We start from the raw sequence: 26,248 nt of genomic DNA, 5'->3' as shown, positions 1-26,248 counted from the left end.
CACTTGCATGGGTACTTTACATGTCCCATTCCCCCCCTCCTTGTTTATCCCCTGCATACTCGGCCTTGAATCTCCAGCGCCCGTTGATCGCTCGCATGACTGACCAGCATTGCATCACCTGCTTGCGATCCAGCTCTATGTTATCCGAATTCGCCTTGTCTTCGTCTGACCGTCCGCCTCTGCGCAAGACCCAGCCTTGGGAGTGGAAGGCCAATGCCTCGCCTCTCCCAGCACACCATGGTATTATTTCAGAGATACCTCTGTCTTTTGCCCATATGGGTGGCCACTGTACTGGGCAACAACACTCCCACCAGCCCGGATGTCCTCACATTCGTCGATCCACTCATCGGCTCCACCAACGGAGGCAATGTCTTCGCGGGCGCAAGTCTCCCCTACGGAATGGCCAAGGCAGTTGCCGACGTCGACGGCCAAAACACCGGAGGCTTTTCGACTGACGGCAGCAACGTCACCGGCTTCTCTGCCTTGCACGATTCCGGCACCGGCGGGAATCCATCGCTGGGAAACTTCCCCCTGTTTCCCCAGCTCTGCCCAGACGATGCGCTCGACAACTGCAAGTTCCCAAAGGCCGCGCGCGCCGTCCACTACCTCAATGACTCGGTGGTGGCCCGGCCGGGCTACTTTGCCCTCTCGCTGGAGAATGGCATTCACGCGGAAATGACAACCACCCACCATGCGGCGCTGTATCGTTTCAACTTCCCGTCTGCCACGACCGATGAGGGCGCCCCGCTCAGTCCGATGATTCTGCTAGACTTGACTGATCTATGGGATAGTCGGCAGAATGCGTCGGTCAGTGTTGATGCCCAAACGGGCCAGATCAAAGCAAATGGTACTTTCTTGCCCAGTTTCGGTGCGGGGTCGTACATGTCGTACTTTTGCGCGGACTTCGAGGGCGCTTCTATACGTGACACCGGCATCTGGGTTAACAATCGCGCGGGCACAGAGCCCAAGGAGCTGTTTGTTACTCGAGGTTTCAATAACTTCTACCTCCAAGCCGGTGGTTTCGTGCGGTTTCAACGACCAGATAATGGGACCGTGACGGTTAGAGTTGGCGTCAGCTATATCAGCACGGAGAAGGCCTGTGAGAATGCTCGAACGGAGATACCTGACCCGCTGGGCGACTTCGAGCGGATCCGGGAGTACGCCGAAAACACGTGGAGAGAGAAGCTGGGTCCCATCTCTTTGGAGACCGGGGGTGTGAGCGAGGAGATTCAGACGACCTTCTGGAGCGGCGTGTATAGAACCATGCTGGATCCTCAGGACCTGACCGGTGAGAATCCGCTCTGGGAGAGCAGCGAGCCCTATTTTGACTCGTTCTACTGGTACGTTCCCTTCCCAGCCCATATCATCCGGCGCAGACGCACACTCATACTTGTATTCCCTAGCATCTGGGACTCTTTCCGAGCCCAGCACCCACTGCTTACGATCATCGACCCGCACACTCAGTCGCGGATGGTGCGCAGCCTCCTTGACACATATCGCCACGAAGGCTGGCTACCAGACTGTCGAATGAGTCTATGCAAAGGGTGGACGCAAGGCGGCTCCAACGCCGACGTGGTCCTGGCTGACGCATACGTCAAGAACCTTACCGGTATCGACTGGGATGTCGCCTACGAAGCCATGGTGAACGACGCCGAGAACGAGCCCCAGGAGTGGTCCTACGAGGGACGCGGCGGCCTCCAGAGCTGGAAACAACTCAACTACATCCCCTACCTTGACTTCGACTACCTGGGATTCGGCACCAACTCGCGCAGTATCTCCCGCACGCTCGAATACGCCTACAACAACTTCTGCCTTGCCACCGTCGCCAGAGGCCTCGGCAAATACGACGACTCCCTCAAATACCTCGCCCGCGCAAACAACTGGCGGAATCTCTTCAAGGCCGATCAAACCTCCTTCTTCACCAATGGCACCGATACCGGCTTCGTTGGCTTCTTCCAGCCCAAATACCTCAACGGAACCTGGGGCCATCAGGATCCGATCGCCTGCAGTACTCTCTCCTCTTCATGGTGCTCTCTAACGAGCAATCCCTCTGAGACCTTCGAGTCCAGCATCTGGGAATACCAATTGTAACCTCTCCCCCACAATCAACACCTCCCTCCCATCTAATGCATATATCTTATATCCCAGTTACGTCCCTCATGATATACCCAGTCTAATTACCCACCTCGGCGGCGCATCCACCTTCACTTCCCGCCTCACCTTCTTCCACACCTCCGGCCTCGCCGACCTATCCAACGAGCCCGTCTTCCTCACCATCTTCCAATACCACTACGCCCACCGCCCGGCCCTCTCCTCCCACCGCATCCACACCCTGATCCCCTCCCTCTTCAATGCCTCCTCCGCAGGCCTCCCCGGCAACGACGACTCCGGCGCAATGGGCGCCTTCTCCGTCTTCGCGATGCTCGGCCTGTTCCCCAACCCCGGCCAGAACGTCTACCTGATCACGCCCCCGTTCTTCCCGCAGGTGAGTGTCACGAACCCTGTTACCAATTGCACCGCTACTGTGAGGAATGTGGGCTTCGATCCCGAGTATCGCCGTATCTATGTACAGAGTGCGACATTGGATGGGGAGGTTTATACCAGGAATTGGATCGGGCATGAGTTCTTTACCCAGGGAGGCGTGTTGGAGTTGGTGTTGGGGGAGGAGGAGAGTGGCTGGGGGACTGGGGGTGGAGATGGGCCGCCTGGTTTGGTGGGGGAGGGGGATGATTAAGGGCATTATGGGGATGAAGTCCGGTGGATATTGGGAGTTAATGCAGTTTCAGATAACATGACCCTCTCTGAATTGAAGAGTTCCTTGTATTGAAAGGATTTTGAGGGGGTGGGTAGACACACCTTGTATGTACTTACTACTAGTCGAGTATACTATATATAAGTAACTGGCAAGTGACATACCGAATATCCAAAGTGGACTGACTGATGGCTTAATGCTCAAACCGAAGATAACCCAACGATAAAACACAAGCGGACGGGAAACATTTTTTCTTCCATGGTGTTTGATCCAGGAATCAGAGAGCCACAAAGATGTTTCGAAGGCATCCAACGCAGGGGGCTTTATCGGCTGCCGGACCGTGTTTGCCATTGCTGCGGTCAAGCGTGTATGTAGCCCACTAGGATTTTGGGCCATTCAGTGGCCAGCTACGCTACGTACTTTGTATCTAGGTATGCAGAATGAGTGAGATGTTAGAGCAACATTCATGTCCATTGATGTCCATACTTCTATGTATAGTAAGCCCCATTCGCCAGGCAGCGACATAACCGAATAATTAGCTGCAGGTGAAGAATCACGGATGACGCCGCACCGCAAACCAGCTTGGATGAGACAAATTCAGCAAACACAATACCCGAGGCTTTCAAAGCCGCCAATATAGCCCATAGCAGAGAGTATTTGTTGGAATTACAGGACTGACAGCGGGACATCATCCCAATATAGCATCGACTGAATTCCGGGTTATGCTAGACACAGGGCTTAGTCAGAATACAGCCAGCCAATCAGCATCGCCCTCGGGGGAGCTGGGCCCGGCTGAACCTTCCATGTTGGCGGGCAGTTCGGCACCAACTGCCTCGCGGACCCTTCAGGGAAACGCTATGCTCGATCAGAATCCCTCCGCGGCAACGGCTGACAACCTGATCGCTCTAGAGGCGATTCGCGAGCGAACGTGTTGACGGCACTATTGTTATTGTAAAATTTCCAGTTCTCCCTTCTCAATGCTCCTCATCCACTCTGGCTACCCCAATTCCACTGTGTCGCGCGGATCTAATGACCCATATATCTTGGACCCGTATCTGGCCACCGACTAGATCGTGGGCTGTGACTATTATTGTTTCTTCTCCAGCAGATATCTAAGGTAGGTCCCAGGTAGGTAACAGAGGTGCTTGCTCTTCTATTAGGGACCAGAGAGCAAGCCAGCGCGCTCAAGCACACGCGTCGGTCTTCAATCTGGTCGCTGCATTCCGGATGCCCTCACGTCGCAGCCATACCAAGTCCCGGAGGGGGTGCCTCCAATGTAAAAAAAGACATGTCAAGGTCTGCCGCTGACCCCTTTCCAATGCTCTCAATTTTGCTTTCTATCTTGTTCTCTTGTCCCCTGTTCTCTTATCCGCAGCCATTGGGACACCTATGGCCAGCTCCTAGAAGTGTTTGCCAATGATTCGGTGCTCTCTTGACCATTCGCCCTTTCTTCTCCTATCTGGCCCAGCGTGGATTCATTGGCGTTTTACTGTCCTCCCACTGATCGTATCCGACACAGTGTGACGAAGGGTCACCCAGATGTGGCTTATGCAAAAAAAGAAGGCTTGATTGCACCTATCCGCCATCCAGCGATGCCGAGAGCCAGCATCACTCCCCGCCGCAGGATTCCGCCGAAGCGACATCTAGTTCTGATGGTGAAACACCATCTACGCGGATGCTTGAGATGAAGCTGTTCCATCACTATCTAACCGAGACCTACATCACGCTGTGTCAAGGGCGCCTGGACGCCAACCATTTTCAAGTAGTCATCCCGCGCATTGCGGTATCTCATACGTTTTTGTTAGACAGCCTTCTAGCCCTGTCGGCCCTGCACCTTGCCTATTTGGAGGTGCAAGATAACCCGAAATGGCTCGAGGTTGCTCTCAAGTACCAGAACCGAGCTTGTTCTGCCTTCAGTCGCGTGTTGGCGGAGATGTCGCCCGAAAGCTGTGGCCCGGCTTTCATCTGCTCCATCTTTATCATGCTATGCGCAACTGCCTACCCCTGTGTCACCCAAGATAGAGATACATTCGACCCTCTATCCCATGTATTAGAGATCCGCCAGCTCATCGCGGGCTGTGCCTTCCTCTTTGAGCAGCTCAACGGCATGGAATATCGGGGTGACCTACAAGGGTGGCTGAAGTATAAAGACGATGAGGTCGACCAGGATGGCAATCCATATCAGTAAGTCTCTCCGCGGGGTATCTCTTCGATGAATTCGTATAGTAATCCCCGTCTAGCGTGCAGGACTCCCAACTTAAATTACGAAGGTAAGCACCCTATTTATTTCCCGGGGGAAAGCCGGCCCGAAAAAATTGACATCCGCCGTCCAGTGCCATCATAGAGTCCCTTGGCCGCGTCAAGGCGAAATACACCAGTCTTGACGGGCCACACCAAGCTACATATCAGGGTACGTGGGAGATACTTCACGAAGCGATCAAGCGATGGCCATTCGGTGGCCCGAACGGTGGTGTCATTGCATGGCCCATCAATATCAGCGAAGACTATATTGTCCTCCTGAAAGACAGGGACTGGGTGGCCCGTGTTCTATTTCTTCACTACGGGGTCGGCCTGCACCTCCTTTCCGACAAGTGGTTTGTCCGGGACTGGGGGAGGCGCCTCATTGAGACTGTCTTGCAGTCGGAGGACGAAATCCCCTCTATGTGGGCAGAGACTATCTCCTGGACGAGACAGGCGGTGGAGCTCTAGAGTCTAGAGAAACAATGCTTGCTTCTTCCAGTTCGTGCTATTATTTTACTCTATGATATAGGCAGCGAAGTTATGAAGACCCTAGGGACGTGGGAAAAACCTAAGCAGAAGAAAAAAAAAGATAGAGATAAAACGGAGAGGAGGAAAAAATGGAGGGAGAATGAAGAAGAGGGAGACGAATGTGGGGGGGGGGTATAGATGAGATGATCGGAACCCTGGCTCTTGATGTAAATTCCGGTGTCGCGGGAGATTTCATCCCAGTTCAGGCTGCACGGAGACTGTCGATCCGGGGAACGAGGACGGGAGGTTGGTGGCAGAGTTTCTGCATCCATGGCGAAAGTTGGGACGGGCTCGCGTGACCGGGGCTCTGTAGTGGCGGGTGGGGTTCTCGTTGGTCGACCTTGATAAGGTCGTGCCCGATGCGATTGCAGGGTGACGGTGACATCCATCCTTCCTCCCTCCCTTCCTTCCCTCCACGGGCCTTATCGCGCGGGTCGGGGACCCCCCCCCGATAGTAGTAGTGGAAGATAGCACAGCACGCCTGGTAAGTGGTCTACGGGAGAAGACAACTTTCCTTCCCCTTCTCTCGGTTCTTGTCGCTCGTCTCTCTGCCTGGGGGTTGATCCTTCTTGTTGCTCTACTTGTCGCCCTTCCTTTCCTGTTCTCAAGTCTCGAAATCCTGACCTCCCTCCAGAGTGACATCCAACCCTACCCCCCCCCATGCCGATCCTCCGAGACCGCTACTAGCCTGTCGGACTTCCACCATTGCCTGAACCCTGCCGGATCCGGATGCGAATCGCGAGTAACATGAAGAATCACCAACCGGGCAACAACCCAGGCCACGATGCCGAAAAGCAGGTACTTAGACCGGATCGCTTTCCTTTCCTCTCCTTTGTGTGATACCACGCCATTCCTCGACCGAGTGCCTAATCCGCCGTCTTCTGCAGCCACTCCTGACGCCGTTGGCCACTCCGGTCGCGTCATCTCGCTCGTCCTTATCGCCCGATAAGAACCCCAGTGCTTCAGCCATGTTCCGGCTGGCCAAGTTCACCTTCCTATCCAGCTTGCTCTTGTGCCTCTTGGTGTTTCACTTGCCCAGCGCGCTCACCTCACCACTGGAGTTCGCGACTAGCAAGCTAGCACATCAAGCTGAATTGGAAGATGGCAAGCGCGGTGCGGCAGCGAGCGAAAGTGCGATCTGCAGTCGCCATGGAACCGACATCATCACAATGGGGGGGAATGCTGCCGACGCTGTAAGGACCTAGACTAGCCTGGACTTTTTACCGCGGCCCATCGTTATCGTACTGACTTTGCTCGACCAGATGGTTGCAACAATGCTCTGCGTTGGGGTAGTTGGTAAGTAGTGGTCTGCGAGCTATCTTTGAGAGAACCCGGGAACTGACGAACGGTGTCTGGTAGGCATGTACCACAGTGGCATTGGAGGGGGTGGCTTCATGCTAGTCAAGGCCCCCAACGGCTCGTTCGAATTCATCGACTTTCGCGAAACGGCCCCGGCGGCCGCTTTCGAGGAGATGTTCGACAACAATACCGATGCTGCCACATCCGGCGGCCTGGCAAGGTGACTCAATATTCTCAAGCTGCATATGCAGAAGCCCAGCTGACAATGGTGCAAGTGGCGTTCCGGGGGAACTGCGTGGCCTGGAGTATCTTCATAACAAATACGGCTCTCTACCATGGTCCACCGTTGTGCAGCCAGCCATCCAGACTGCGCGGGAGGGGTTTCCGGTCGGGCATGACTTGGTCCGCTACATGAAGTCAGCCGTCGGCGATGGGGAGGACTTCCTCTCTCAGGACCCTAACTGGGCGCTTGACTTCGCTCCCAATGGCACTCGGCTTGGCCTTGGCGATACCATCACACGGAAGCGGTATGCGGATACACTGGAAACCATTGCGAACGAGGGCGCGGACGCCTTCTACTCCGGAGCAATTGCGAAAACCATGATCAATGCAGTACAGGCTGCTAACGGTACGATGACACTCGAGGATTTGCGTAATTATACGGTCGCTATACGGAACGTCTCGCAAATAGACTACCGCGGCTATAAGATCACGAGCACCACGGCACCGTCCAGTGGCATTGTCGCGATGAATGTCTTAAAGGTTTTGGGCACCTATGACGACTTGTTTGAACCGGATAATATTAACCTAAGTACTCACCGGATGGACGAGGCTATACGTTTTGGATATGGACTGGTACACCTTCCCCATCATCCCCATCATCCGCATATTGCTGCCGTGAACTAACTCGTTGCCAAGAGGACCAATCTTGGAGATCCTTTGTTTCTCGATGACATGGATGAATACCAGGCACGCATGCTGGCCGACTCAACGATTGATGAGATCCGAGGGAATATATCCGATTTCGCAACTCAAGATGTGTCTGCGTACGATCCACGAGGCATTGAGAGCCTTGAGACGTAAGTCTTCCTGGACTAGTACATCCTGACAAGGCAGCTCACCTATATAGTCCTGGTACCTCGCACCTTGCCACTATCGATCATACGGGGCTCGCTGTTTCCGCAATCACCACGATCAACCTGCTCTTCGGGAGCAAAGTCCTGATTCCTAAGACCGGCATCATAATGAACAATGAAATGGATGGTCAGAGATTTGTCACCGCTGTACCCGCGATCCTTAACGCTGACTCTTCATTCAAGACTTCTCGATCCCCAACTCATCCAATTCATTTGGCTATGTTCCTTCTGAGGCAAACTTCATCCGACCTGGGAAACGCCCACTATCGTCCAGCACACCAGCAATTGTGACTCACCCCAACGGTACAGTGTTCTTTGTTGCTGGCTCAGCTGGAGGAAGTCGCATCATCACCGCCACCATCCAAAACATCATCCATGCCGTCGACGAAGGCCTATCGGCAGCCGAGTCCCTAGCGAAGCCCCGTCTTCACGATCAGCTAATCCCGAACTACGTAACCTTCGAATACACATACGACAATGAGACCGTGGCGTTCATGAAGGAAAGAGGTCACAACGTGACCTGGATCGCCACTGGCCAAAGCACAGCCCAGGCAATCCGGGTCTTGCCTAATGGAACATTCGATGCTGCTGGGGAACCTAGACAGGCGGACTCTGGCGGCTTCGCTGTTTGAAGATAAAGATTGGGAGAGTCGTTTGCCCATTGGAGTTTGGACTATACATACGGTGTTTGAGCATCCATTGGCTTTGAGAAATTTTGGTATATGACGGCTGATACTTAGAAGGTCGACTGCGACCGCATCATGAAGAGAGGTAAAACGCATAGAATTCATATAGTTCATATATTAATAAATTCTGGATTCGCAATTCTTTTTGGTCTTCTTTTCTTGTATGCCTCTCTAGTTGGTCCTTTTGTGTAGGCGTAATTTAATACTCCCATCGTAGGTATAGTAACCATTTCCATTACTGAGTAATGCATGTACTTTGAAAAGGGAACATACGGAGCCTTTCTACAAGCACTTCAATAAGCTTAAACTGTCCGGAGATGAAACCGCAAGCATCGGGGAAATCCACAGGTACTACGGAGGGCAGAGCAGACCCCGATGACGCCACGCAAGTACTTGGTCTAGAGTACTCCGTCCGTATCGGCGGGTAGACCCATCAAATTCCCAGGTCCGTGCGCCCGCCCGACGCAACCCCGGACCTGCGCCTGCTCCCTGCCGCATCCACTTCAGCTCCAGCTCACTCACCCACTCTCCATTTGGGACCATGGCCCGCAACAATGAATAGAGGACTAGTACTCACATTTGACTCATTTATCCCTCTGTGGCGAATTATCCCGCTCTAGCTATCTAGCTCACATGGCCACCTTTGGAAGAAGGAATCATTTGGATAAGCTGGCTGTACGGTACAGTAGGTAAGTAGGTAGTACCCAGTGAATAACAACAAGTTGAACATTCACCGACAGGCCAGGCCCGCTTCTCCGCTTCTCTCTTTGCGTTAGTGTTAGTCGGTCGTCCATCCGTCCATCCATCCATCAATCCTCCTCTCTTCCTTCCCTCCTTCTCGCATCCCCGACCTCTGCCATGCATACTCCACTCCACGACCGATCCGCTATCTACTAGATACGTCGACAATAATTACGGAGTACGCAGCTGCGCATTCGTTCCTTCGCGTGTACTATTTTCCCAGTTGAGGTTGAGATTGGGATCCGATCCACAAAATGTCTTCGGCAGTGTCGCGCAGTAAGGACTCACCGATGAAGAGAAAGAAGAAGAAAGGGAGGGATAGAGATAGAATTGAAGACCACTCGCTCGCGGTCGTGGTTTCTCCGCCGCTGGTTGATCTCGGGGTTTACGAGGCGCTTGAGATGGGGACGCTTGGGGGTGAGGCTGGGGAGGGAGAGGGGCGGGGACAGACACGGACACGGACACGGATACAGGAATGGGCACAGGCACAGGCGCATGCAGGGAGTGGTAATTCGAAAACGAAGAAGAATAAGAAGAAGAAGAAGAAGAAGGCTGTGAGGTTCGTCGATGCTGAAGGGGTGGGGGCCTCGACCTCGAACGCGAACGCGAACTCGAGTACAACTTCTCCGTACTTCTCGACTTCCAAGACCGATCGTCAAAAACCACCACGAGGATGCCCCAACCCGGCCGTTTCGACTGATACAAAGGAACTTGGCAAACTGCGAAACTTTCTAGGCTTTACCTCTCAGCCCGACAAACATGACCGTTTCGCGCTGGATAAAGACTCTCCCGTCTTCAGGTTGATTGATCGAGACCAGATGCTCAGCACACAGGGCTTCTTGGGAGATAGCCGATTCATGCGACTACGTTACGATCGCCCGGTACGACGGTCTTCGCGACGAAGATTTGTGAAGAAACTACGCCGTCATCTTCGTGGGATTGGGGTGGAGAGGGATACCAGGGAGGTGATCATTGCGTGTGTGAGGGAGACGTTTTTCGAGGAACGTGGGATTGAGGACTTTGATCCGGAGGGGGAGGAGTATGCGGATGAGGTTGATGATGAGATTGCGGCCGAGGCTGAGGTTCAGCCCGAGGCTGATGGCTTGGAGGAGAGGAAGAGGAAGCGCGATATTGATGATGGTGATGAGTCGGAGGAGATTACGCGGAAGAAGCGAAAGGCGTCAGAGGAAGTGGAATCGCATCCGGGTTCGGAGTCTCTGGAGTATCATGATACTCGTGTGATGGAGGGGACTGTTTATTTGCCGTCTACGTTTAAGGTTTCAGCTGATTATGACGATGGTGGTGGTGTTGGTGATGATTATGATGATGATGATGATGACGAATACCAGAGCGACTTTATACCAGAACCGCCTGTCTACTTCTCGTCCAAGGATTTCAACCTTGCCGACCAGAAGGGATTTACTCCTTCGCCTGCGCCATCCTACTCTGTTGAATCTGACAATCATCACGGCCATGATGATGATGATGATGTTTACGAGGCTGAGGGTGATGTTGTATTCGAACCGGCCTCATCCGAGGAGTCTCCTGATCGGGAACGATTAACTGCTTCGCCTTTATCTAGCTCGGCTATCATGGATGTTGACAGTAATGCTGATGATGGGAGTGAGGTTTTCCCCGAACTTGGTTTACCTGAGGACTCTCCCGATCGGATTGGTGTTGCTGAATTGCCTTTGATTGACTCTGTCGTTGTTGTTGATGATGATGATGAGAAGGAGGAGAATGATGATGAGGATGAGGATGAGGATGAGGATGAGGATAATGAAAGTGAAGCTTTCCTCGAACCAGGCTCACCTGAGGGCTCTCCCGATCCGACTGGGGTTACTGCTATACCCTCGACCAACTCTGTCATTGTTAACGATGAGGATGATGAGGATGATGAGGAGTGTGATCCTGTACCGGAGACACTGCCATTCAAAGACTATACTCTTCCCGATCGTTTTGGCTCGGTTATGGATGAAGTTGATGACGATGAGTGTTGCTCTATACCGGAGACAGTCGCGCGTGAGGGCTCTCCTCTTCCTGATCGTTCGCCTTCATCCAATTCTGGCATGGATAATATTGATGACGATGAGAGTGACCCTGTATCGGAAACAGTGCTTTTCAAAGATTATACTCTTCCCGATCATTTGCCTTCACCCAAATTTGTCAGGGATGCTGTTTATGACCATGAGACTGGATCTGTGCCGGAGACAGTTATACGCGAGGACTCTCCTCTTCTTGATCGTTCGCCTTCACCTAACTCTGTTGTTGATGATGTTGATGATGATGGTGAGAGTGACTCTGTACCCCAGACAGTCGCACGCGAGGACTATTTCCTTCCTGACCAGAAACAACCTACTGCTTTACCTTCATCCAAATCTGATGATGACGACGACGGGAGTGAAGGAGCAGCGCCAGCTAAAGACTCCCCTCTTCCAGATCAAAAGCGAGTTACTGCTTCGCCTTCGCCCATGTCTGATGATGATAATTATTATGATTATTGTGACGTTGGTCATGAGAGTGACTCCGTACCGGAGCCAACCTCATCAAAGCGCTGTCCTACTTTCGCTCAAAGACGAATTACTGTTCTACATTCAGCCGGCCCCGATGATGACGACAATGATGATGAGAGCGACTCTGTACCGGAACCAGTCACATCCAAGGATTCTATTCCTGTTCAAAAACAACTTACTGCTTCAGCTTCATCCAACTCTGGGAATGATGGTCCTGCCTCGGAACCAGCCTCATCGAAGCACTCTACTATTCCCACTCAAAGGCAAATTTCAGCCAGCTCCGACGACGATGAAATGCTGCCTCGCACGGCCAGTGGGCTGTGCAGGGATCGTCGTGACATTCAAACACCACCAAAACAGTATCATGTGTCCAAGGATTCAACTCCCCACCGTGTGAGACAATCGATCGACCCGCCTTCTGTCCAGCGCTCTTTACCTGACAGTTCTGTCACCAATCGCAAAAAGAATGCTGTCGAACCGCAAATCCAGTCGTTCATTCCCAAAGGCGATGACTCATCAGTTGCAGGTCGTCGACATTCCAAGTCCCCAGCGACTCAAGAAGTCTCCTTATTATCCAGCAAAAAAAAGGAGAGACGAACAGCCGTCCTGGAGATACAGGAAAAGAGAGATAAGCGCCTCTCAAAACCTGAAACCCAAGAAGCTAAGACACAGGAGAAAAGATATTCAAAAAAAGAAAAGCGCATACGTCAAGAAATGAACCAGAAGGAAGGGGAGAACACATTTCGCGAAACCCTTTCCAAAATGGCAGATATCGAGCCCCGCACACTGGAAGCTGCGAAACGAGTGAAACAGATTGCAAAAAAACGGACATCTACATTGGATGGCCAATCTACTGCAGTTGATCAAGACACACCCGTCTTGGATGAAATGTTCTGGGATCTGGATTTTTAAATGCCGATGATTCGCAAGGCGTGACTACCGGCGATGAGGTGAGGTCGAAATATTTCATCGTACCCAAGGAAACAATGACAGCATCTTTCTCTTTGAGCGAAGGTCAAAATCAAATCCCTGAGAATATTGGATTGGTTTCCAATAAACGACACCTGCCCTCCACCCTGCTTTCCACCGATTCAGATCTTAGTGATGTACCCGGTGATTTCGACAACAAGTCGGTTTCTTCTCAAGATTCACCCTTGCGAGTGCAGGTCATCTCGCAGGCTGAAGAGCCAATGACTCCGACGAAAGAAAAGATCACCGGGGGTGTTCATCTCCTGTCTAAAGTACCTCGCCCCAAGATCCAGAAAATATCTCCTTACTTTCCAAAACCCCTGATCGACCCAGATTCATGCCTTCCATTCCCACCTATTGATGCGCCGTCTTTCGGGCTAGTCCAAGAGCAACTTGCCCACGATCCGTTCCGACTACTCATTGCCACCATCTTTCTCAACCGTACCCGCGGAAGCGTTGCGCTACCGGTCCTTTTCCAAGTTTTTGATCATTATCCCACCGTTGAGGCTCTGGCAGCGGCTGAAATCCCAGACCTGGCATCTCTTATCCACTGTCTTGGATTTCAGAACCAGAGAGCAAAGAAGTGTGTCGGTATAGCGCAGATCTGGCTCGCCTGCCCTCCAACCAAAGGAAAGCGCTATCGCAGACTTCACTACCCCTGCAAGCAGGATGGACTGGATGTCAAACAGGATGAATGCATTGGTGACGAAGACCCCCGCATAGCCTGGGAAATTGCACACCTTCCTGGTGTGGGTCCTTATTCTCTGGATAGTTGGAGGATCTTCTGCCGCGACAAGCTCAGAGGAGTGGCATCGGACTGGAAAGGAAATGGGGCTGCAATGGCAGGCTTTGTCCCCGAATGGAAGTCGGTCTTGCCCCAAGACAAAGAGTTGCGGGCGTATCTGACATGGATGTGGTTGAAAGAGGGTTGGGTCTGGGACCGACACACGGGAAAGAAAACATTGGCAACTGCGAGACTCATGCGAGCTGCGCACCGGGGAGGTGTGGCCCATGAGGAAAACGGGAACTGGGTTCTGGATATGTCGCCGGTGAAGAAGGCGTCGAATGGATTAACGGCATGGAGTTAGGCATACGGGGAAGGGCTGCCGCACTGGGTTGGCGGCCATGGAAGCCATTTGGATTAACGGTTTACCGGTCTCATGTCGATAAATGATGATGTTCTTTGGATAGAAAGAATAGATGACAGCTTCTGGGATTGGTGTGACTTGTACAGTTTTGGTTCAGCGAGTGGCCAGTAGAGAAGAGCGTGTAGATGTCCATTGTGGGGTCTGCCTTTCAATGCTACTGAACGACTAAATGACCGGAGCTACACGATCAGGTTCTGATCGGCCTGTAGATTTCGTGATATGGTTATTCTCTTGCCGATGACTCCAACTCATTGGGCAGCGATCTGCTTTTGCCTCAGGCATTGAGTTCATTTAGCCTGAGGCTGCCGCTGTGGCTGCCAGGCAGTCACTTTCATCGACTCCTTCAGCTTCAGCTTCAGCTTCAGCTTCTCCTCCACATCATCCATTGTCATTGTCTCGAACAGCCCATATCAGTCGCATCGCTACACGCTATCCATCCACGAGCGATCATTCCACCACCGCCGTCCTCCTCGGGTTTCTATGCAGCGGCACCACGTCAGTCCGTGCCTTCGGCGGCCTTCTAGTCCTCAGGCGGCTACCGATCGCTGCGGGGGATCCAATCCTCCAGCCCGCTCCCTCACCGCAAAATCCTCCATCAATCAACTCGCCTCGCGATCTTCTCTCATGCACACTTGCTGAACTACTCCCATTTCTTTCTTTCTGGCCCCCTTAGCCAATCTATTCGATCTCGCTCGCTTTCCTCCTTTCGTCTCCTCCCCCCACCCCGCGCCCACGGGATGTTGCATGTCCCTCTGGAGCGCCTTTGGTGGTTTGACACAAGCGCCTAAAACCCAAGCAAGCATTCAACCAGTCAGAGGTGCATTCCTCGACAATTCTTAAGCGCCAAACGAAGCAACTCGGCTTTCGGCCACCCGACTGATATCCCTTTTGTGACACGCTGTTGACAGCTGACAACTCCGTCATTCTTCTGTTCTTTTCCTACGAGGTAACTAGACGCAACACAAACCGATCGGACAGTGGGGAAGGAAGCAGGAAACAAGGGGTTGAAAGGAAGAAAGACTTCGCTTTTTCGCCGTCTTCTGACCTTCCATCCACCTCATTTCGAAGCCTCCCACCTAACTTCACATCATGTTTCTGCCGCTGAGACTAAATGACCGAGATCGCGACAGGCACGGTGAAAGGAAAGCATCCTCATCTTCTACCATCTCCTCCAAATCCAAACAACGCAAGAATCGCTCGTCCCACGGTCCGACCTCCCGCACTTCAACCAAGGAACGCGACCCCGACGCTCCCACGGGCCACTCGTCGACCCCTTCTCTATCCTCCTCCAATTCCCGCAAAAAGCGCCGTTCCTCCATGCCTGGTGTCGACAGCGCCAGCCGCTCCGGCACAGCCTCGTTCCTCGAGTCAAGGACCAGTCTCCCGTACCCGTCGTTCTCCAAGGCTCACAGCAAAGAGGCTGTCGGGAAGCCGGGTATCCCTACGCCAGATCCGACCGACTTGACCGAGGGAGGTAAAGAAGGTACCAATGGAAACAACCAAGATCGTTCTGATAACCACCAGACACCCCCCAGCCCCCCGTTGACAAGCGTGGACCAGCAATCACACAAAGAGAGCACACTCGGAGGAAAGGAAGATAAAAAGGCAGAGGATAAGCCGGAAAAGCCCAAGACCAAAATTCGAATCAGGGCCGAGTCGACCCGTTCGTCCTCCAGCCTACGGTCGAAGAAGGACGAAGGGTCGAAGACTAGCAAAGCAACGCGTTCGGACACACCGAAATCGAAATGGTCAAGCCATGAGAAGGACTCGCCGTCGCGAACGGCCAGCCGCAACTCGACCAAGTCGAAAATTGTCGAGGAAGCGACCTCGCCCAAACGGTCATCCAGTCATGCCACTCCGCCCCGGTCACCAGCGACGGCCCGCGACATGGGTCCTGAATCAACAACTGGCTCCGAGGCCACTGTTGCTCCGCCTACCCAGTCTACTGCTTATCGGAAACCGAAGAGCCCGGAAAAGCCGCCCTCCCGCACCCAGACGCGCTCGTCAATGTCATACCGTCAGGGATATGGGGCTCGCACGCCTGTTGACGCTGCATACGACTACGGGCGGCCTCCTACGGCAAGTTCTGCCTATGGCGCTCCTCCTCCCCCGCCTCCTCCCCCACAGGTGCCTCTTTCGATTCCCAAAGTGGATTATCTCCTGCAAAACGGCGGCCTAGACCACCGGGCTCAGAAGTCGCTATTCTCTGGCCAGGGCGTTTCAGAGACAGCGCCGTACTCGTCGTCACAGCCTCAACTTGCGGCGGGCAAGGTCTTCGACCCCTTTAATCGACTTCTCGATGATTTTCATAATGTCATGACCAAGAATGGCTCGCTGGCGGTGGCGACAGGGTATCGATCTGTGGCCCGGCGTTTGCTGGATCGACTGGAGGCTGTGTTTGCCCGCGACATATCATCCGAGTCATGTCATTGTCTGATGTGCGACCATGAAGAGTTGGAAGAACGCCCATCGGGAGTGAGCTGGGGCGAAGTATTGGAACTAGTCTCCGGCCGTCGCGAGCTTCCCAGCTGGCCGCCTTTCATAATGAACCCGTCCGTCCTCGATGCAAACTGGTCTGGGGAAGAGCATGTTCCTATGCAAAAGCTAGATATTGACGTTCCGGAGGAATACCGTGACCACTTTATTCGCCAGTCGCGGAAGACCAAAGTTGCCGTGGACAGGTGGCTCAGTGAGCAGCCTGGCCAGGCCACGAGCGCGCCAGAGGAGGTAGATGACGAGACTCTAACCTTTGCTATTTTGACGCACCTGGGGCCTGACGAACGCCCTCTTTTCTCGGGTTTCCTCGGAATCAGCTCCACCTCACCTACTCCCCGACCAGAAGGACAACCACGTCCCCGACCTGCGCCGTTGGTATCCTCGTCTCTAGCCATCCAACGGATGTATCGGCTGGCGTCCGCTCCACGAGATCCCGAAGCTGCTATCTATATGCTCAACAACCCAGGCATGCATCATGTCCTGGCCACTCTCGCAGCTATTAGTGACGACGAATGGGACATTTTGATATCCGGCCGCTTTGACGGATTTTTGCGCAGTGGCGCAGAGGACGCCTTTGCCTCCGGTCCTGGTTCGACACCTCCACGTTGGAGCCACAGCCGCTCCAACACCCCATTCACCACTGGCGGAATCTCCCGTGGCCCAACGCCCGGTCCAATGGATGGCAGCGCACGGCCAGCCAGCCAGCCATATGGCACGTCCCCATCGCCTGCACCGGCATCATTTGGCGGCCCGATCGCACTGGACGAGGAGATGGAGATAGCAGCTCTTGCGGAGATTGAGCGGGATATCTACCTCGGAATGGAAGCTCTCGAGGACGCCTTTGAGGCTCTACACTGCAAGGCCGAGGTCGTCCGCCGCGCTCTCCGGGAACGCGGCGCGGGCCTGTCTCTTGCTAACCAAAATCGGCGCGGTTCCTTCGTTGAAGCTCGGCTAGGAACCCCCGCATCTGGATTAGGCGGCTGGGATGACGGTGCAGACGATGACTTCCTCGACGATGCCATCTCCTTAGCCCCAGACGACTCAGCTAGCAACATCAGCTCCAACCGCCGACGTCGACCCAAACGCCGCACCGAACGACGGACCCCCGCCCCTGTCGAAGAGGAAGACGAGGACGAAGTATACGACAGTCGACGAGGCTCTCGCAGGAGATAAAACCTCTGATAAATGACTGCTACATACCTTCTGGCCTATGAAGATACCTCATTATGAACAAACCCCGACAAAGAGATAAAAAACTGCCCAGAACTTTACTCCCCCAACCCTATGATCTTTTGTGATTTTGCTTTTCATTCCCCCCTCCCCCCCTACAACATTCAGCGTCACGACACGACATTTGATGAGCGCATGGAACTATGAATGCATGAATTGAGACGAGACGAGATGAGACGAGATGTACCAACGCATGAACAACTTGACGAGTATCGTCGACAACTACAGTTTGGTTGCTCATGTATACACCATACCAAACAAGCAAGCAAGCAGAATGACATGACATGACATGGCATGCATAACATTGACAATGACATGGAAATGTCCCTAATGTTTATGTATTTTAATGATGTTTTGTCCTCGTTTTTTCTTTTAACTTTTCTCATTTATTTATTTTGATCGCATCTCCTTCCCCTTTAGCTGGTGATCTGGTGTACATTGATTATAATTTATAACAAATATCATGCCGTTGTGCATGCATGCGTTACCTACGCCTACTAGTATCCATCTGGTTTGGAGATGGGTGGCTGGGTAGCTGGATGGCTGGCTACATATGGAGTATGTTGAACATTGAATGAAATGACTTCTTTGGGAGTTGATTGCTTACCATCGATCTACGGGGTACTCCCAGTAGTGGTGATGTGTGAATATGTAAAGGCAAGAAAGGTGCAAGAATCAGATACACATCCACCCACCCCCCCTCCAGTTTTTCTTCTCTCTTCTCTTCTCTTCTCTTCTCTTCCTCAGTTCTCCTTTCCAACCCACCCACCCACCCCATCCGAGCTCCATCCAATATTCTAGTTAACAGAACTCCCGCCAAGCCCCCCTCCTACCCGCTTTAGGCAGGTGTTTGATCCTGCCGCGTCCGCGATAGTGGTTCTACCGAATCCTTCGTAGTAGTTCGTACCGCACCACTACTGGTACCTACCACCTACCACCTACCACTTTCAGCTTCCAAGATACTAGTACTGCTATCCACTCCGTACTAGATATTAATCGGAACCCTACTACCCCGTACGAACTACGAAGGATCCCCTTCCCCCCCCCCTTCCCTAATGATCCTGCGACCTGCAGAGTGGAGTGGATAATAGGGGTCGGTTCACGCACCAGGATCATGGATCGCCGCTACTGGCGGGCCCTAGATAAAGTATCACTGGGTGAAATTGTGTATACTAGTAGATTGTGTCATGACTCGCGACAGGGATTCGGGATTGTGTTTATTGATGGGATTGGCTGATATGGATGGATTATGGGGATTGGATTTGGATATTGGATTTGCATAGCTAGTTAGCTGGTGGTGAATGGTGAATGGTGAACAGATGAGGATCTGCGCGAGGAGGGGGTTCTATCTACCTACGTAGTACCTACTACCGACCAGTAGATGGTAGATGGTAGATACTATAGATAGTAGAGAGCCGGGACTGGGGGAGGGGGCATTGAGAGTGAGTGGAATGTGGATGGTTAGGGGGTCTTTAGACTTGTTATTATTAGGTGCTAACTATGTAGTAGTTCTATATTGTGGCGATTTCGATGGGTGAGATATAGCAACCCGATTCAATATGATCAGTAAGGAAATAAGTAAATGAATGAGTCAGTATGGTCCACGATATTAGTTGCCCGTGGTTTCGTCGTGTGCCGTCGGCCAGAATTGCTTCTGTCATGGCGTGGCGGGCTTGGACATATGCAGTACCTAGATATACGAGGATAAGTACACGAGTGGCAAAGAATGGTCGCATGGAATCGCCCATTAGTAGTATTTAGTACTGTCCATTCTTTTGTCTTTCCCCGGTTCAAACTCCGACGAGTTTGACGTGCGGACATGGCTGGGAAATACGAGGAACTGAAGCTGTTTCATTCATTGGGTTTCCTTCCTTCTCTCTCTCTCGTATGCATCCCAGACAAGCATGTCCATGGTCTGCCCAAGGGTGGATGGATGGATCTTGTAGCCGGCAGCCTGGCAGCCACATGGGGTAGGTACCTAGGTACCTGGCACATATCTAATTAATTATTCGGTTCCGCGACCCAATCTGGTGTGGGATCTCGGTAAGAATAGGAAGGAATACTCCAAGTCTCCAACACGAGGTTCTCTACCTTACATTCTAACTTTCCTAGGACTTTGGCAGACTCTGCCCACGGGAAAGAAGGTTTGGTCCGACCACCTGGGCAAAATCTAAAAGGGTAGAGATTACTAATTACTAGATTCAGCGCAGTGATCAATATTTCCCCAGTTAGAATTTGCATAGCTGGAGAACGGGTTATTGAAGTTTATCTATCCCCATCCCCACGCAGTCTTCATGGTTTCTTGCTATTGTGACCTGTGACTTTGTGAGCGCACCGAGTGAGTAAAGTAATAATAATGATAATTAATCTTCCTCAGGTTTCGGCACCGTACCGACGGAGACCCTCCGAGGGTGTCAAGACTCAAGACAGAATGATTGTCGGTGCCACTTTTTTTCTTTTCTTTTCTTTTTTCTTTTCTTTTTTTTCTACCTGTCTTTTTAGATCAGGGTCTGGTTACCAAAGATGAAGCTACCTTTTCAGCACGCACTCGTGTTCAAACCAGGGTGCACCTGGCTCAGATGTCTACTTGTCTAGTATTTGGGTTTTGTGTGGTTGACAACTCACCAACCGGCACTTTTCATCCCAGTTGTATGGTTGTACAGTGTATAGTGTATACCAAGCTACGCCTGCCATGCTGCTAAGCACCGACCGACCACCTTGACATCATTGCATCAGAAACCATACATGTCTCCTGGTAGTTACCAACTCCTCTGCCTATAGCTTGTGTGCGCCTGGAATCCGAAAGAAAAGACTGCGAGACTGAAACAGGCAATAATTATCTATCTATCCTGTCGGCTTTGCCGCTGGGAATATGGGATGGGACAGACCGAGTCATGGCATCAAGTCGCGCCGCCAAGGAATTAAATTGGGGACCGCCAAGGCCCCGGACAAACGAAGGGGTTTTTCGTCACCCCTTTCCAGAGTGCCCTAGATAGAGAGAGAGGCTCTTGAGTGTCCCGCCGGTCCTGCCGTCCAATTCGCGATGCAATGATCGTAAGCCCAAGCATTAATGAAAGAAGAAAGGAGTAACAGGATGATGTGAAGACTAGGTTTCAAAGGATTCTTAGCTGAAGGGAAAGTATCTAGATAGATAATACTAGACACTATGTAGATAGAGCACTTGACCCAGTGATATGGACACTGATTAGAACTTTGATTCTTTAACAGATTCGTCAGCTTGGCATGGATAGTTATTGAGCCGATTAAGTGGATGTCACATGGTATCTACTTACTAAAAAACTGATAGAAGCTAGAGCAAAGTCCTGGTAAACATCAATCATTGCGTTATAGCCGTGACAGATGGAATCAGATGCTCTTCTATCGCACTTCATAATCTGTACCCGTACCTCCCAGTTGTGGTCCCCTGCCGTGTGCTTTTGCCATTCCATGGTCCCATCGGCAAGCCCACCCCCATCCCAGAATCCCAATGCTCCCGCCATGGGACGATCAAGTCCCGGAAGCCAGAAACTTGTCCTGCCTGACCTTACACAGTATCGATTCATTGTCCCTTCCCTGTCCCGTTCTTTGGCCTCCCTTTCTATCTAACCTCGGGAAATCAATTTCTCAGGCTCCCGGGCTCAAGTGGGGTAACCGGGATTCGGTTTCTAAAGTGATCAGCGGCGCGGGCCCACAAGCTTCTGGAATCGGGCATGGCCTCTTCCAAGGCTCCAGTGTCCCTCGGCCATGCTAACGCCATTTTGACTGGGGTCAGTCCTGACTCCCGTGTAACTAACTGTCTGTAACCTCGCCCAAGTCCATGAGATAAAAAAGAGGGGTAAAAAAAAAAAAAAAAAAAAAAAAAAAAACTCTGTTAGTCTTGCCCATTTGCCAGCAATCAGACTCCTTTGTCCGCTATTGAGCAGCTCGAACTGTCCATGTATTGGCGTGGTGGTCACTGGTCAGCTCCATGAACTCCGAATGCTTCTAACGCACTAAGTCGTTCACAGTATAACCAGTGACCAGACCGAGTAGCCGACGATGGTGGCTTGGACCCGTCCCCAGGAACGTGTCATGCTCGCAGGCGGCGAGGGTCCATGGATCCTGGGTCATGGCCATGGCCGACTGGCTGTACGGCAGGATTGATCCTAAGCTCGATGGAGTCGATGCTCGCAATGATGCCACCGGAACGAAGCCGGACAGCCCCCGCTAGACTCAACACTTGAACCACAGTCGGCGTCTTCCCCTGAGCTTGGCGGCGGACTGGGTGTCTGGTCTGGTATCCACGCTGGAAAGGTTTCAGGGACCACTTGCCTGCCCTCGACTTCGCGTCAGAGCGTCCCATTCACCTTTATTGACATTGTTGACCTTCCCGACTGGGACCTCCTGTTTTGACTTTGGAGAAGGTGGTCCTCATAGGCTCGTCCTCAAAGCCCATGGGCCAGGACGGAGCATGTCGGCCCAGACCGTTCGTGACATGGGGTAGAGTGATGGTCGATTCAAAGGGTGTTGGTCTTGTGCCTTCTTTGCCCTGATGTGTAGCAACTAGCAAGCTATCTAGACTAATTTAGCAAAAGGCTACCCGTCGTCGAAGGCTATCCCTCCACAGAATCCACTCACCGTTGTCGGTGATTGATTCTAATCCAACCCATACCGTTGTGGCTCGCCTCGCCCGTTCTCCTCCTTCCACCGGAGGATGTCCCTTTTCTCTCCTCCTCCTCCTCTCACCTGTCTACATCTCTCTCGACAGTCGTGGGGAGTGACTGCGAAGAAATAGCCCCTGATTCGAATTCAAACTGGTAGTCGACAGCGTGCCATTCTTTTGCATTCCTAAGTTGACACCACGAAGAGCATAGTTGCTTCAGCCCGCCCTCGAACGCTCAAGCTCCTTCAACATCATCGTCTCGACTACTCCCAAAGCCCAGGTGCAATTTCCCTTCCCGCTTCAGCAAGAGGATGATATCGGCGCACCCCGGCACCCCATCTCCACAAGGCTTCTGACCGTTTGAACAATGAGCGCTGTACGAGTTCTCCGTGCCTTGGGCGCATTCGACGATGGGGGGAAAGATCTGTTCCGTCGATTCGTGTATACCCACGATGGTGTCACGTTGGACATAGACCCTCTCCCGAGCATCCAGCGCAAGGGTCTTATCGCCGTCTCCGTCATGGCAGTCTTATCCTTCATTGCCACTGCGGCTCTCATCTCGTTCATTAGCTATCGACTTATCTTTTGGCGAGGCTCCTATGCGCGTTACATTGGTTACAATCAGTATATTGTTCTTATCTACAACCTAGTCCTGGCCGATCTCCAGCAGTCACTTGCGTTCCTGATATGCATCAAATGGATCGCAGAGGACAAGATATCCGCCAATACGGCAGCCTGTTTCCTCCAGGGCTTCTGGCTACAGATCGGAGATCCGGCCAGTGGGCTTTTTGTGCTCGCCATCGCTTTTCACACCTTCCTTTTAGTGGCTCTGGGCCGGAAAATGAGCCACAGAGTCTTCGTTTGCTTCGTGATCGGGCTCTGGGTGTTTGTGGGCGTCCTGGTCATCATCCCGCTTGCTTCTCATGGACGCTACGTTTTCATTCCATCAGGGGCTTGGGTGGGTCTCCGTCAAAGCCTTGATATATCATTGTGAAATATCTAACCTCTCGTCTCCAGTGCTGGATCAGTGAAGACTATGAGTCAGTCCGCTTATGGACACACTACATCTGGATTTTCCTAGCCGAGTTTGGCACGGTGTGTCTGTACGCCGTGATGTGGTTCCAGCTGCGCCATCGGATCGAACAGTCCGCCATTCTGGGCCCAAGCCATACCGAAAGTCTCAAGCGTCTTCGCCGAGTAATTGGATACATGGTTATTTATCCAATCGCCTACATCGTGCTCTCCCTCCCCCTCGCCGCAGGTCGAATGGCGACAGCCCAAGGTGACTCGCCGAACGTAGCATACTTTTGTGTTGCGGGTGCCATGATCACCAGTTCTGGACTGGTCGACGCCCTCCTCTACACCCTCACCCGTCGCAACTTGATCTTGGAATCAGAGCCCAGTAACGATAGGAGCTATAACCGTTTCGCCAGCAGCAAGAACCGGAAGACGGATCTGTTGACGACCATCACCGCAGACCCCAAGGCCAACCGCGCCGACATCAGTGCTCTGCGCAAAGGGCCGCGTAAAGACGCCGATGACCTGGAGCATACCGTGCGCGACGGCTCGACGGACAATATTGTACAAAATTCCGGCATGGAGCTGGCCCCCCTCGGCAAGGTGTACCAGCACACTACCATCGAGATCACCCACGAACCCGCCTATGCATCCGAGGGCGAGGGAAGCGATCAGTCCAGTAAAGACTCCTCCATCAGCGACACTGGGAAAGCCAACGATACTTCTGCGAGGATGTGGGGCCGATAAGGGGCCAGTCGCGAATCCTGGGATCTCGCCCAATGTGACACCTTTCTAATAAAATACTAGTACCTTATGCTTCTATGTCCGGCTTTTACTAAATACAATCAATCCCTTTATGTCTGGCTGGGGTTATATCATTCCCCTGTGCCGTTTTCTTTCCCTTCTCACCTGTTGTCGCGATCATTCATGCTCAATCCTTCACCTCCGGGCAGAGAAATCCGTGCTTGGTTTTCCATGGTTTATTGTTTCATTTATATACTACTTTCTTTCTCCGGAATCTTTCCTTTTTCCTTCCCCTCTCTCTTGACTTATTCTATGAATGATACCAGATTGTTAGTATTTCTTATTTTTCTTTTTTACAGATACAGCCAGGGAAGTCTGTTCTCAATGAAAGTAGTATCTTGGATTAATATTATTTTTCCTTACTGAAGGCGAGGTACCTCACACATCAATGGCCCTTCTACAAAACCAACACTGCGTGAGATTATATTAAAAACATACCACCGTCGTGTCGGCGCAGATCAATATACGGGTGTAAGATACACAACACGCCCTCCTTGAATACTGCCCGAGAGACGAGACGAGACGAGACGAGACGGAAGGCTTTTCAGCTCGATCGGCAGGCCGGTACCTACATCACTACTCCTTTCTACCTCTCTGGCTCTATTCCCACTCTCTCAAGTGGCATCTTGCTGGAGTGTGTGCTCGACATGCGTGTAGTGTAGTGTAGTGTGGTGTAGTGCTAAGCTGATCCTCGCGAGTGATCTCGATCGAGATAAAGCAGGGCATATCGATATATTCGACACTGGAAAACGATCGAGTACCTAATCGAGGGCGTATGTGTGGATGTTGATATAAGTACCCCTGGAAGGAGAGGCATGAATTGGAACAGATTGACCTCCACCCCGCCTGCAGAGTGTGCGCTCGGCTAAAATGGTAGGAACCCGAATATATCAATGTCCTCGATCCTGGTATGCTAGCCTGTGGGTCCGACGATGACCCCCGGCATGTTGGGTGGGTTGCGGTGATGTTTCCTTCTTCCATCCATCTCTCCAAAGAATGTTTCGCTTCGGTTGCTATCTTTTCGAGTGGGCAGAGAGTGTGGTGGTAAACGGGATGATGGTCATCAATTTGACCCGGCAGCATGCCGGCTTAATCCGAGGATGGGAAAGAGGCGAGAGGTATAGTACTATAGGTAGAGGCGGACGCGAGGGTGGGAGCATGATCGGAAAAGACGGCAATCACACGGGCGTGTCTTTTGTCGGCAGGCTGGACTGTTGCTGTGAGTGGTGTCAGTGGGAGGATGTCTATGATCTGGGATTGGGAGTAAGTATGATATGCTAGGTGGAAGTCAGATTGAAGCTACGCTGGAGGAGCTGCCTCTACTGAACACTGTCATCATGGTCTCTTCCCCTGGATATAGACTGTGAGTTGTTTTCGGGAATTCATTCACTTGATTTGGATGCAACTTTGACTGGCTGGCTGGTACCTAGATATAGTACCTCTCGACATGCGGAAGGATGAAGGAGATCTTAAAGCCAGAGGACTCAGATTTGAGACTACTCGTTCTGGACATCGGTGTGGCATTATGCATGGGGCATGACCAGTCTTACTAGTGCCAATAGTAGTAGTAATGGTTGGAGGGATGGGGACGGTGTGGATCTGGGCCATCAGTGCAGTCTGGCTTGGTATCAAATCGGGGGTTACTTCCTGGCCCCTTGATTGGACAGCACAAAAGACCAATGGCATGGCTGACAGACGATGACAGATGCACGGGGTAGATAAGTGGTCCATCGGTGGTGGACAAAACGGACCCAAAACGATCGAGTGCATCAAAGCGATATACATACCCGGCTGGTATAAACACCCGTCAGCCCCGATGCATACCCTATGTTCGGCCGAGAAAAGGGCGGTTCTCGGGGGTTCCAGCGGGGTCTGGCCGGCTGGGATTCGACCCGGTTATGTCTGCCTGGTCGGCGGCCTCAGGCTTTCGGTTTCGGGGACAGGGCCCAAGTTACACACACGCCGTACGGAGTCGTACGTCCCAGACAATCTCCGCGGAAGTCCTGCTGCTGCTGCTGCTGCTGCTGCTGCTGCACTGCTTCTGCA

The 26,248-nt window shown here is 52.3% G+C and overlaps 6 protein-coding genes across 6 annotated transcripts; 5 read left to right on the top strand and 1 right to left on the bottom strand.

The window, feature by feature from the left end:
- Window positions 1-220: 220 nt before the first annotated feature.
- On the top strand, window positions 221-2,734 carry BO70DRAFT_344237 (GH92 family glycosyl hydrolase; the record flags this gene model as incomplete). The annotated part of the gene is made up of 3 exons (XM_025541454.1): window positions 221-1,340; window positions 1,404-2,087; window positions 2,149-2,734. Exons 1-3 carry the CDS (start codon window positions 238-240, stop codon window positions 2,732-2,734), a joined length of 2,373 nt encoding a protein of 790 aa, XP_025395533.1. The 5' UTR covers window positions 221-237.
- A 928-nt stretch (window positions 2,735-3,662) lies between these two features.
- BO70DRAFT_344232 (uncharacterized protein) lies at window positions 3,663-8,736 on the top strand. The gene is given in 13 exon segments (XM_025541453.1): window positions 3,663-4,048; window positions 4,272-4,936; window positions 4,993-5,022; window positions 5,086-5,449; window positions 5,665-5,816; window positions 6,265-6,319; window positions 6,409-6,714; window positions 6,732-6,804; window positions 6,881-7,040; window positions 7,096-7,675; window positions 7,739-7,899; window positions 7,950-8,083; window positions 8,140-8,736. 13 exon segments carry the CDS (start codon window positions 3,980-3,982, stop codon window positions 8,586-8,588), a joined length of 3,198 nt encoding a protein of 1,065 aa, XP_025395532.1. The 5' UTR covers window positions 3,663-3,979; the 3' UTR covers window positions 8,589-8,736.
- Window positions 8,737-12,523: 3,787 nt separating this feature from the next.
- On the top strand, window positions 12,524-14,016 carry BO70DRAFT_344229 (putative pre-mRNA splicing factor). The gene has a single exon (XM_025541452.1). It carries the CDS (start codon window positions 12,883-12,885, stop codon window positions 13,951-13,953), a length of 1,071 nt encoding a protein of 356 aa, XP_025395531.1. The 5' UTR covers window positions 12,524-12,882; the 3' UTR covers window positions 13,954-14,016.
- Window positions 14,017-14,959: 943 nt separating this feature from the next.
- Window positions 14,960-17,766, top strand: BO70DRAFT_146989 (uncharacterized protein). The gene has a single exon (XM_025538169.1). It carries the CDS (start codon window positions 15,103-15,105, stop codon window positions 17,680-17,682), a length of 2,580 nt encoding a protein of 859 aa, XP_025395530.1. The 5' UTR covers window positions 14,960-15,102; the 3' UTR covers window positions 17,683-17,766.
- Window positions 17,767-22,570: 4,804 nt separating this feature from the next.
- Window positions 22,571-24,505, top strand: gprC. The gene is made up of 2 exons (XM_025546128.1): window positions 22,571-23,339; window positions 23,399-24,505. Exons 1-2 carry the CDS (start codon window positions 22,749-22,751, stop codon window positions 24,143-24,145), a joined length of 1,338 nt encoding a protein of 445 aa, XP_025395529.1. The 5' UTR covers window positions 22,571-22,748; the 3' UTR covers window positions 24,146-24,505.
- A 13-nt stretch (window positions 24,506-24,518) lies between these two features.
- Window positions 24,519-25,436, bottom strand: BO70DRAFT_146956 (uncharacterized protein). The gene has a single exon (XM_025538168.1). It carries the CDS (start codon window positions 25,283-25,285, stop codon window positions 24,803-24,805), a length of 483 nt encoding a protein of 160 aa, XP_025395528.1. The 5' UTR covers window positions 25,286-25,436; the 3' UTR covers window positions 24,519-24,802.
- Between the last annotated feature and the right edge of the window lie 812 nt (window positions 25,437-26,248).

The sequence above is a fragment of the Aspergillus heteromorphus genome, assembly GCF_003184545.1.
Source record: "Aspergillus heteromorphus CBS 117.55 chromosome Unknown BO70scaffold_33, whole genome shotgun sequence".
Taxonomy (NCBI): domain Eukaryota; kingdom Fungi; phylum Ascomycota; class Eurotiomycetes; order Eurotiales; family Aspergillaceae; genus Aspergillus; species Aspergillus heteromorphus.
This window is presented reverse-complemented; position numbering and strand designations above follow the sequence as displayed.